The sequence below is a fragment of the Erpetoichthys calabaricus genome, chromosome 7, assembly GCF_900747795.2.
Source record: "Erpetoichthys calabaricus chromosome 7, fErpCal1.3, whole genome shotgun sequence".
NCBI lineage: Eukaryota > Metazoa > Chordata > Cladistia > Polypteriformes > Polypteridae > Erpetoichthys > Erpetoichthys calabaricus.
Genome location: NC_041400.2, coordinates 64,696,131 through 64,708,702, shown reverse-complemented (window position 1 = coordinate 64,708,702; position 12,572 = coordinate 64,696,131). Strand labels below are relative to the sequence as shown.

At 34.7% G+C, this 12,572-nt stretch overlaps 1 protein-coding gene across 1 annotated transcript in view; it reads left to right on the top strand.

Annotated features, from left to right (window-relative positions):
* The window catches only part of vcana (versican a), a 112,126-nt gene that overhangs the window by 87,224 nt on the left and 12,330 nt on the right, over window positions 1–12,572 (top strand). Inside the window, exons 9-10 of the mRNA XM_028805959.2 lie at window positions 3,101–3,259; window positions 5,071–5,153. Coding sequence (XP_028661792.2) covers window positions 3,101–3,259; window positions 5,071–5,153 — 242 coding nt within the window. The remainder of the gene's footprint in view (window positions 1–3,100; window positions 3,260–5,070; window positions 5,154–12,572) is intronic.

Below are 12,572 nucleotides of genomic sequence, written 5' to 3'. Positions count from 1 at the left end.
TTCTTTTATGTTACTTAAAATGTAAGTTTTTTCAGTGTTAATCTATATGTTTTTTTCACACTTTTATGTCCATTTTTGAATGTGATTTTTTCTTCACTTGACAGTAGGGAGCCAGTGACTAAGAGATATCATAGTAACACTTATCTATAATACAAACAGTAGTATTAAATAAAGTCCAAGTACTTTTTATTTATTCAATGCATGTAATGTGGATGATCATATCATATCATATGGCTAATTTATTACAATATTTAAAGAAGAAAAATACTAAATCAGAAAAAAACCTTCACTGCCACACATTTGCGGTAAGCAAGCATATTTTGTTTCCACATCTGTGACCCCATGTGTATTTCAACAACCTGTCTTCTTTTTTCCTGCATTGCCCACACTCCCACATTAACCCTTTTTGAATTCTCACATTCCCAAACCTTAATGTAACATCCGTGATGATTGTAAATTGTCAAAACACACTTAAATATAATTAACACAATAGATAGTAGGTGATGAGCTTCTTGAAGCCATATTTCATATTTGGTTTTTCAGATGCATTCCTGTAGAAATTGTTTAATTAGAGTAGTGTCATTGTTAATATTCAGCATTGGACTAAGCACAGCTCGTCATGGTTTCTAGTTTTACAATTCTAGCCCTATGCTACATTAACTTTAGCTTTAATATCCATTCTGTTAAATTTAATGCTTCAAAAGTATAAGATTAACATTGCTATGACTCCAGTTGTAAAATGTAATTAAAATTCTAAATGTTTTTTTTTTACTTTAGTTATTTTGGAAATATAAGCTTCTTGTCAGCAAAAAAAATCACATCTGTTATGGATGGCTTTTTATCAGTTCAGTATCTTTTAGAAAATATTGCAGTATCATGCTTTCTTTCTTCTGCTTCTCAAGTACATGGTGTTTAGCTTAGCTATTTCTAATGAAATAAGATGATTGATATCTTTTTCCATTGTAGTTGAACATTTAATTAATGTCTGAATTTGATCCTAAATGTACCCTGAAGCATGAAATGACAAATTCCTTTCACATCCCAAATCAGGACAACAGAACTGAGGGCTGCATCTTTGACTTCTTACCTTTAGTTTTGTAGTCTTTTTATTTTTGCGGCTTAAACCTATTGTGCAAGAGTTCTAAGTCTCTGTATGTGATTGCCATTTAAGTGTGCCAGAAATATCCCATGGATCAACTTTATGAGAGGTGAAGGCAAAGGCAGATTAATTTAATCATTACAGCCTGGAGGCCAAAAGGGTGATGGTGTAATTTAAATGTAATATAGAGTGTAATTGGCTCAGAGAACAGTGCCCAGTCTTACTAACTATAAATTTCATCGGAAAATAGCACAGCAAGATTTAATATGAATTTGAGTTAAAGTGAGCTGATTGAATGCAGAGGAATGCTGGCATTAAAGCTTTGTAGAAAGTGAACATATAACAGGTGGATATTTTCATTTCAATATTACCTTTCTGCTGTGGTGGCCAAATGGCATCAGTGCTAGGTGAGTTTGCTGTCATGGATGATGGGAACCTTTTTCTCAAAATGCAAACCAAGAAACAGGACCTTTCTTATTTTCACATTTACCTTTATTTTCCATATGTAGCCCTTCCGTGTGTACACTGGAATTTTGTATTCACATGTGTTTCTTTGGTAGCAATAAAACCATTGATGAAAATAATTAAAAAGCCATCAAACAGAAACTTTGTTATTTTACTAAACAAAACAATTTAAAATCAGCAAGAGAAGCAACACAACAAAAAAAATAGAATTCTACAGTATTTAGTGGAACAGGTTGCAGACATAACTTTCTGTATTATTTAAGAGTTCTTCCACATTTTGTGACATCACTTCAGAACAAAAGGTGTTTTTTAACTTTCTAGTCTAAATTTTGGTATTATTTTTCCATATAAAAAAAGAACAGTATATGTGCAGGGTGGTTATAATTCATTTTCTGTAAAGTAATGTTTGTAATTAATTTGAAACAATAGGTAACCCAGAAACCATGTCTCCATGTGATTCCATTTTAGCTTGGCTCAAAATATTTGTGATAAAGAGGTGACTAACATCTTAACCAACACCTACAATGCCGGTCATCTTTCAACAGCTCATTCACTTTATAACCATATAAGACTGTGGATGGAATGTCAAAAGCCAATCTTCTGTGGGCTCAGTGAATAATAAAATTTCACTGCCTACCAAGGCATGGAAATGGTGAATAGGGAATTAATTCCTAATGAGTTTTGCTGAACCGTATCTTTATAGCCACTGTCTACTGTTATCAACACTCCTGTTTTAGAGAAGGCAAATGATTAGCTGGCAGGAACCGAGTTCATTAAGATATTAGACTCATGTCTCGTTCACTTCAACAATAAGACTTAATGGGATGTTTGCAGAGACTTTTGACTGAGAAATCCCAAATCTGTCTTCTTTAAGTCACTGGGGGATTTAGTGGGTTGATTCAAGCTCTCTGTGGGTCAGCTGTGATAATAGTGATTTACTGTCATGATTCTCACGTTACAGTTTTAATTGGAAAAATTTGCAAACATTTGTTTCTTATAAGTTTTGCAAAATTTGATTGGAATAAAAATGTCTAAATACCAAGAATGCAAGTGTATGCTTTTTTTCTTTTTACATTATTTTCTCATTGATATATCCATTTAGTTGGTTACTTGGTTAGATGTCCTCAAAAACACCTCATGGAGGTAAATGTAAATTTTTGTGGTCCTAATTTATACAAAACCTTCTTAGGAACAGCAGTTGTATAGTTGATTTGTGCAAATGAATAAAACTATGAGTTTTGCTCTACTGGCATGAAACGATTAGCAGAACAAAAAATATATCAAATCAAAATGATTACATAGGCAACTTGCCCTTATGAACACTGTAAGTCTATATATTAAGTATACTGTAGGCCCAGTAGCACATTACATTCTTAGTTTCTCTGATAAAGTAATTATTGGTTATTTCAATTTCAGGAATGCCATATAATGACAATTATGTTTAATTACCTGTTTGATATAATTTTTCTTTACAAGATCCATCTAGGAATTTGGCACTACTGTAGAGAGTGCATTAAATATTGTCTTGTCTAACAGATACAGAAACCTGTGACTATGGATGGCACAAATTCCAAGGGCACTGTTACAAATACTTTGCTCATCGCCGAACATGGGACGCCGCCGAAAGAGAGTGCCGATTGCAGGGAGCTCACCTGACCAGCATCGTCTCTCACGAAGAGCAACTTTTTGTTAATCGTAAGTGCTATTCATTTGAGAACAAAGAATTTTTCATGTTATGGACTGCTAAAGAAGCCTTGGAGTACGTACTTTATCTAAAGCTTTGATTCTGCTTTAGAATTGAAAATGCACTTAAAAGGTACTCTATTTCCAATGCTGTTACTTGCTTTCACTAATCCAGCTGAATTACGGGCTTGTATACTGCCACACATATGTGGTCCCATTGTTTAAATCTGTTAAGATGAAAGTGAGTGAGCCCTTATAGGATTTGTGATTTTTGGAATGAAGAGTCCAAAGGTTAACAAAGGTTAAACCTCTCACATTAACAATGTTTCTCCTTCAAAGGAAGAAGCAAAAAAAGCAAACAGTATGTTGGTCACTACCAGCATAAGCACAATTGCCCTTTTGTTTTGCTTGTATATTTGCATAGAACAACCAATATAAACATCTTCGAACTCTGAATGAAAGACTTTTTTCTTTTTTAACAATCTGGTTATTTGCAGTTTTGAAAGCACGGTTTACATGTAGTCACTAAAGACATGTGCGTGTTTACTAAAATGTATAGGCCTGTCACCCCAGCAGGTTTTTAATGAATGTCTTTGGACGTATTGCAAATATACTCTCTTCAAGTCTGTAAGCAGAGATTATATACACTCTTTAATGTAAAAATATATTTAGAGGATTAAGGTAATTTGAATTTTTTATGTTTATTCACATTCACTTATTTGGCTGGTGCCTTTATCCAAGGCAATTTACAACATTTATGATAAAATTAATTACACTTCTTTTGGTTTTCCAATTGGAGCACAAGCAGATCAAGTGACTTGCTCACGGTCACACAGTGCCAGTAGTGGTATATGATCTCACAACCCCAGGGTTTGAGGTCCAAAGCCTTAACCACTACACCAAATAATATTCAAATAATGTCCTCAGAGGTACCTCTGTGTAGAACTTTATTTGTGATTCATTAACTACAGTATATATCACAGTTCTGTAACATACTGTAAGTAACATGGAAAATTTTATTTATTCATCTATTGCTCATGCCACTTTCAAGTCACCTCATTGATGCTAATCTGAAATTGTCTCTGGATTGTTAGATTGCTATCTGTCATTTACTGAGACACATTGCCTTGCAGCCTTGTAATTTTTGACTCATCCCATCTTTATGATAGATTACATTCAGATATACTTTTTTGTTCTAGTTGTGTCCTTTTAGCTTACAACCCATAGTCCGAAGAAATGCAGTCAGGTTGTTTATTTAAGTTGTCTGAAAATTGGAATCTCAATTTAGTATGGGATAAAAACAGATATGAATAGGTAATATTATATAGTAACAAATTTTTATATTAGCTATAATAATATTCACAGTGTATGTCAAAGGGGGCAGCACTGAGCTATGAAAGATCAATGGTGAAGAAATTAATTGCACTTTTTTTACTTTCAGACTACATAGAATGTTACCCAGATAAATTAAAGAAATACCCCATAAACCAAGGTTAACGTGATTATTAATAATGTATACTAGTATCATGTCTCAATTCTCTCATTTAGCATAAAAAAGATTGGCTGTTATGCAGTCAGCTGAATGAGACATATTCCTGGGTAAATATTACTGTAACACAAAAGAACTCATTCTCAAAATATGTCTTTTCCGAATAACAAAAGTAAATTTGGACTCACTATGATGCTTAGTAATTTAGGCATGAGAACAGGAAATAATTTTATGCATTCCTTTGGTTTATTATTATCCTTTTCAGTTAGTACCTAATATGGAAGAGGCTATCAAACTTGTATGGTGTGTTTAACTTTTAACCTTTAATGTTTAGGTTTGGGCCACGACTACCAATGGATAGGACTGAATGATAAAATGTTTGAACATGACTTCCGATGGACTGATGGAAAAGCTATGGTAGGCTAATTTGTTTGGGGTTATTATTTTTTGGTCAGTATTCCTTATTATTGAATTAATAATTGTATGTACTGATTCAATAATTGAGAACTATCTGAAAAGATGATCAATGGTAAACGATAATCTAAAAATGATAAGGTTAAGAAATGAAGTAACATATGATAAATTTGGTGCGCCTTTTTGGTTATTAAGAGTAAACCATTGCTGATTATCTTTAACCCAAGAAAATATTTATCACAAATGAAGTAAACTGATTCAGAGAATACATAGACAGTTGATTGTTTGTGACAATCTCACCAAAATTAATGTAGCCTCTTGTAAGCTACATAGCAGTCTGATCGTGGGCTGAGATTCTTCAATGTGAATGTATTTGAGTGATGCTTCTGGTAGAAACCCTGGCTGTCCCATTGATCAATGTCAGTAAAATGCCACGCTGGGATTTTATGTTTAACTTGTTTTAAACTGTTGTCCCACTTCCCCCACAACCCTGAAGCAATGAAGCCTGCCTGATAATAAGCAGCAACATCTGCAACTGAACAATAATAAAAAAAAACTCATTTAGCACCACAGATTATTTCTATAGCATTGCTGTCTTCCATATTTAAAATAGAAAGAGGTAATATAGATAATGAATAAATATTACCTTTTCATGGTGTGTTATAATTTCAAGACTAGACAAAACACTACTGAATTTCCTGTAGTAAAAGCTGGTTATAAAAATAGTTTTACTATATCCTGAAAAATAATTAATTAAAGCAAATTTGTCCAAGTACTAGGACTTTGTTTAGTGTTAGCTCCTTCGAGCCTGAGCTGGATTAAGAAGGTTTGGGAAATGGATGGGAAGATGAATATTTGCTGAATACTTACCCAATAATAATATAAATGTACAAATTGCTTGTTGAACATGGGTTTTGTTCAGAATTTCTGTCATGTGATGACTCTCCAAACTTAATTCTTTCTTTCCTCTGGCCTGAGAATTCTGCTTACATGGCCTCTTACTTTGCTTATGCTTAATGGGTGGCTCCAGACTCTTACCATAATCCCATTCCCCGTGGTTTACTAGACAGATGATTAACCAAATGCTTTTATTTTGACTTGTGGGGTGTACTTTGACTGTAAAAGTAACAGATCTACAGATTTAGTTGTGGTTATAATGGATTCCCATCTCCCTGAAAAATGCAATAATGGTGAGGCAAACATTAAAAACTGAGTGTTTCAAATTCACTTTTAGCAACAATTACTTTTCATCAGTTATTTCTAGTAAGCATAAACTCTTTTTCTCCTGCTGAGGATCACACACTTATTATTCTAAACATTGTGTTTGGGTTCTTGCCAATTTAAACCATACGTTACCTTTTATCTACTTCAGCGTGTGCATATCTTTGAGCTGAAGCTGTTGAAAGAATGGATAACCCCTGATGTGAATCCCTCCATGGGGTCTAGGAGAGTCAGAGAGCTGCAGGGGTGAAAAAAATGTCTGGCTGAATAGAAATAAGCAAGGAAGCAGAGATGTCTTCAGTTTTAAATGTAGGTATTTCACATCAGTGAGATTAAGACAGGAGGCTGCTGGGACTGACGATAACCTTGTAAGGCTTTTTTTTTTTTAAACCTGTGAAAGCTGATGAACAAATGAATAAACATTTGGAATCAAAACAATAGGTTAGGCCGTTATATATAGAATCAATTTAGTTATACAGATATGACCTTGTCCTGTAGGTGTAGGTAAAGAAGTTGCAAAAGATTGTCTCTTGTGCTAATATTTTTATTGGTTCTTTACAAAAGTTCAAAGTCCCACATTATATTCTCCTGTACTTATTCATGATCAGTGGTTACCTGGGCTAAAGCGTCCCATATACTGTAATTATAACAGCCTACCATGGTTAATATAATATGTGTATCATTCTAAAATAACAGTATATTGCTTCTGCATGTTTATTACAGTATATATTCATAAAAATATTTCTTTCATTAGTTGTTATAGAATGTATGTTATTAATACTGCCTTGCAATGGACTGGTGCCCATTGGTTCTTATTATATGCCCAGTGATGCAAGGACAGACAGTGGCTACCTGCAACCCTCAAACTGAGTTAAGTGGGTTTTAGAAATGGAAGGATTTTGTAAACAAAGAAGTATACTTTATTTAATTTAAAAGTGGGGTTTTTTTTTTGTTTTTTTTGTTTTTTTTTTTAATATTCACGACGGAGTGGCTCCCTGGGTTTGCCTCCCAGTCCAATTTTTGCCTGAGAGGAGTTTGCACCTTTACCTTTATACCATGGCATTTTCTTGTCCACTCCAGTGATGCTGTGTATGTAAAGGTTACTATAAACTGGCCTAGTATATGTTGCCCTATGCAAATAAATATATTGCACACATGTACCAGTACTATTAAAAGATAAACATGTATAACATTTTGTTACTTATTACTTAAGTGGAGTTCACTAATTTTTATCACTTTCTACTTATTTTATATAAAACTTTCCCAACTGCAAATAACTTCACATAAACAAGTAAAGTGATATTTTCAAACAAGGAGGCTAGCCAACAAGAACAATAGAGTATTGTCACCAGATCGGGACAGTGTGTGGGCAGGAGCAAAGACAGTGAGGCAGAAGTAGAAAATGAAGTACCACTGCTAACAGTGATAACATTGATTTTTGAAGGCGAAAAAAAACACACTGGGCCATTGATTTCTAGTTCCATGTTGAGGCTAGTATAATGAACAAGGCAAAAATCATAAGTGAAAGTTAAAGACAAACACTAGAAGAAAAAAAAAAGCAGTCAAGAATACTTGCTAATAAATGAATGTCTTTAAAAGAGTGAAATGTTCTGTGTGCTTTTTAATGACTTAAACTTCAGCTTGCATAAATAAAACCCATAAAAGGAATACCCACATCCCTCTTGGGTCTCACATGCATAACTTACCCCTGGTTCTCTTTCCAGAAAGTGCTTAGGCTTTATTTTTCCTCCACAGACACATCCCCTTTCTTCTGTCCTGGAGCTATAGTGCTTTCTCCTGCAACTGTTAATTATTCTCTGACCCTAATGCTTCTCAAAGCAAGCAGCCTAAGGACATTTCACATCAAGAACCCCCCCCTCACCAGGTTTATGTGAAGATTCCCAGAACTTTATAATGCTTGATTTTATTTTTGGTAAAGTTAATAAAAATAAAAAAGCTCTTATCCTGACTGTAATCTCCAAAAAATACAATAAATAGTGGCGGAACGGATAATTGCATATCATCAACATATCCTGCATGACTGTATTATGAAACGAATTAAAGCAGAGCAAACTGCAAACTGACCACACAGTAGCAGAGCCAGGAAGTACTTTCATTTAGCAATCAGAATATTCTATCGGTACTCTTTTTCTCATGGAAGTAAGTTTTAAAAGAATAAGTACTGTAGGAAATGCATGCATGCTTCATTTTAGAAAGTGATGAAAAAAAGTTAACTTTGTCTCATTAATTTTCATTTAGTGTTAAACAGGAGTGCTTGCCTTTTTGATAACAACAGAAACCCAAGCCAAATATTTTACTGTTACAAACAGGAATGTTAAAATTGAAGTTACTTGTTCATTGAATTTGTGAATATTTGTGTAGCTAGTGTGCTTTCCCACATGGAAGATATGAAGGAAAATAATAAATTCTTTTTGGTAGTTTCTTTTATAAACATACTAGCTGTGCTTCCCAAGGTTTGCCTGAGTTTAATTTCAAAACATTATTCTAAATTATACAGTTGACCATGAGAGAGTGCAGTTAACAGGAGATGTCTAGCTACAAAACACAGACACACAAGGAAATGTAGTCATTTGAAATTGAAGGTGTAATTTGACAGGTTGAGGGGAACCTGAGGTATAAATGTGGCATCTTGTTTATCTCATCCCATTATTGATACTCATTCTGCCTCCAGGCTTCCCAAACTAGACCGTCATTCACCTTCAATCAATCAGCTTTAAAATTAGATTTGTGTATCTATTTTCTTCAAAGTCTTCAGTCTTCTGCCCAAACTGCATTAAGTTCTTGTGTGCTTTCTGAAGTCTTGTATAATCCAATTTGCACAAAAACAATTATTTTACAAAAAAAAAAACAATCTAAAATGTCAACATGTTTAAAAAACTGCACCTAGAATATTATTTTTAAAGTCTCGGAAGAGCTACAACTAATCAGTGAACATAATGCCGCCATGGCTTCAATCAAGACACTTCACATACAGAGTAGGAATCAAGCAAGTCGTGACATTTCAAAGGTGCTTACTGGAGTCTTTGAAACAAAAATGTAGTGGAGATAAAACTGGCTTAAGCTGTTTTTCTGTGGTTCACAGCATAACAAGAAATTAGCATAAAGTTATTTTGTGGTTTTCTGTACTTTTATGTAGCAGTGCGACTTGCTTAGCATTTTTAACCATCACATTTCTTAAGGATAACATTTTATCATAATCCGTTTAGCTAATTCATTCATAGAATGAAACAGAACAATTTAATGTCAAGCGAGAGAACTTCCTTTTAAATTACTTGTAAAATTGTCAGAACATGATTTTAGAATGGTTAGCGATGTTACCTTAATGTTCAAGAGGTTTTGGGTTTGAATACTGATCTAATAGTCATTTGTGTGGAACTTGCACATTCAGATTATGTCAATGTGGGTATTTTGGCTTTCTGAACCACATCTTTAAGAAGTATGTTAGGTTTATTGGGAACTCTAAATTGTCCCTTGTTGAGGATGGGGTTTTGTGTGCCCTGTGATGAACTGACATTTCCTTTTCCTCCTTGCAGTCAATGCTAGAGCTGGCTTAAACACCCTGTGATGCACAAATGTAATATGAAGAGTTAGGATATTGATATATGCATGTGCATGTTTTAAAATAGGCCAGGCTCACAGGGTAAGGGTCTCTGGGCAATTTTATATTTTGTAACAAAAAAAAGTGTAAGAAATTGTCTATTATAATAAAAAAATCCTGGGACGAGACAAGACTTTTTAGCCTGGGACGAGATGTGACTTTTTCAGAGAGATACTTTCATGTCCTACGAGACAAGACTTTGTGCCAAGAGATTTAACCACGCCCGGGGCCAGAAATAAAAGACAAAGAGTAGATGACAAAGTAGAACAGCGTAAAGAATTCAAAAACGTTGGCGCAATACACATGCAGAGCAGGTTAGAGATAATGAAAGTGCAAAAAAATGATAATAAAGACCGCATTAGTGCAAACAAACGGAAATTACTACTTGGTGAAATAATGGAACAGTGAAAAGAGATCGAATATATTGTTCATATTTAAACTTTAAGTCGGAGACTTGCAGATTATCTAATTTGTGTTGCCATCAGGGAAAAGTAGTGTTTCTTCCCAATGAAGAGGCGTGTCTGTAAGAATTAAAAGATTTGTTGTTTGGTGAAAGTGAAATCCACATATGCAAGCAGCAGAGACACGAAGTGGCAGTCATGTAGTGCAGGATGGGGGGGGGATTGGTGAGCAAAGCGAGCAGGGGGCAAAGCCCCCTGCTACAAATTAAATTTGAATGGCCACAATCCACTCCACAACTGACTGCAAAACTGAGAATACCCTGAAAATATGTATAACCCGTAAAGTATGTTGGCATATACTGTATAGTATTCATTGGCATTCCTAAGTTTAATGGCTCTTTTTGTTTTTTTGTCTATGAGGTCTAAATGAACAAATTTGCCTACTCTTTTGAAAAACTATCTTGAATTTATGTATTTCTATCTCATTGCTTCTTGGTTCGATTCCTGTGAATGGTCTTTCTCCTCACAGGGTTTACTCGACTTTAGTTTTCCTGTAACATTCTCAAACACATGTATGAATGTAAGTATGAGTTTGTGTGAGTCGGCCCTATGGTGGGGATAGGGATAAGGTTCCTGCCTCTGGCTTTTCCTGCTGTGTTTGAAGTGCTGTCATGATAGTCTCTCCCAACCCAAGACCTTCAATTAGATTAAGTAGGTTTAAGCATTTTATGTTATAGAACATGTCCAGAATGTTTAGTTTACCTTTACCCTTTTATAAATTAAAAATCCCAAATCATATCTTATAATGTATATTTTGATTTGTACAGTGTTTTAAGTGAACTGCAGACAGTGGTACTGTGGGATTTAGTCTACCATCTTCCCTATGAGACTACACATCACAAAAGATGGAACACTTTAGAAATGTGGTTGTGCTTATAAAAATACTGCCATCCAGGAAACAAACAGAAATAAAGCTAGGATAATAAGATATGATTTTCATCCAAAATGGTGCTACAGAGACACAGTTTTGTACATCCAGCTACTTGCTTTGCCAGAATTGACTTGAGTGCATTTAGGAAATTGAAAGTTTCTTTTCAAAACGTTTTACAAAACAGTTTATGCTCTGATATTTGTTTTAAAAAAACATTTTTAGATGTAATGTAACTGTTGAATACATTAAGTTGTACTTTTTGGCTCATCTGAAATACAAGTGAAAAACTGGAACGGGAAGACTAAAGGCTAGAATAACAGCTGGAAATAATTACTGCTTTCTGTGTCAGAGAAGTCGAGTGCTGCACACAATAGCTTAAGTGGACCAGAACATTTGTCAAGGGATAGGCTAGAACTACTGGCCAAAACAGCCTGTCCCATGCAGAGTCCTGAAAAAAGATGAGGATTTCCCTGCCAAAAATGTTTTTTCATGGAAATGATCATCAAACTTGTATAAGATGCCTCTTCAAAGCTGGCCTGCTAATGCTGGTATAAAGACAGTTATAAGGTGATTAAAGGTGCCGCTGTGTAAATTGCACAGTTTTCATATTCTGCTTTTGCCCACATGAGTTTCTTCTCACAGTCCCAAGAAGTCCTGTTGCTGAGTCACTATTGATAGGTATATGTATGTGAGTGTATTATGAGGGACTGATGGTCCCTCATATGATGATATTTAGAATTTGTTCTTGCCATATAGACTCCAACTTTGATCCTGCACTGAAAAGAGTGAATTGAGAACATGGGTGTATTGTCTTTCTCTATTTAGTATTATTATTATTATTACCATGAAAGTTGTTTTCAGGGCCCTCCAAATAACCACTCATCTTCCTTTGATCATGGTGTCTTTGACAATATCTGTGATTTATACTTATTCAGCCATATTCTGCAGGTTGTCAAATATTATAACACATGACAGATATCGTCCCACACAGTTTAACACAAAGTGGTTGCATATTCTGAATGAATGCATTTTATCTTGTTCATCCCAGATGGGTGCCTTGCTTAAGGTCACACTATGTCAACAGCAAATGCACATCCCATATCCTTGTGGGTTCTTGTCCAGTCCTTCAGCCGTACATGGTCACGTACAACACACAATGACAAAGCTCTAAGCAATGCCGTCATCTGTTAATTATACACATTTCTTGAAGAGACCCATCTTTGCTAATCATTGTTGCTTCAGACATCCCC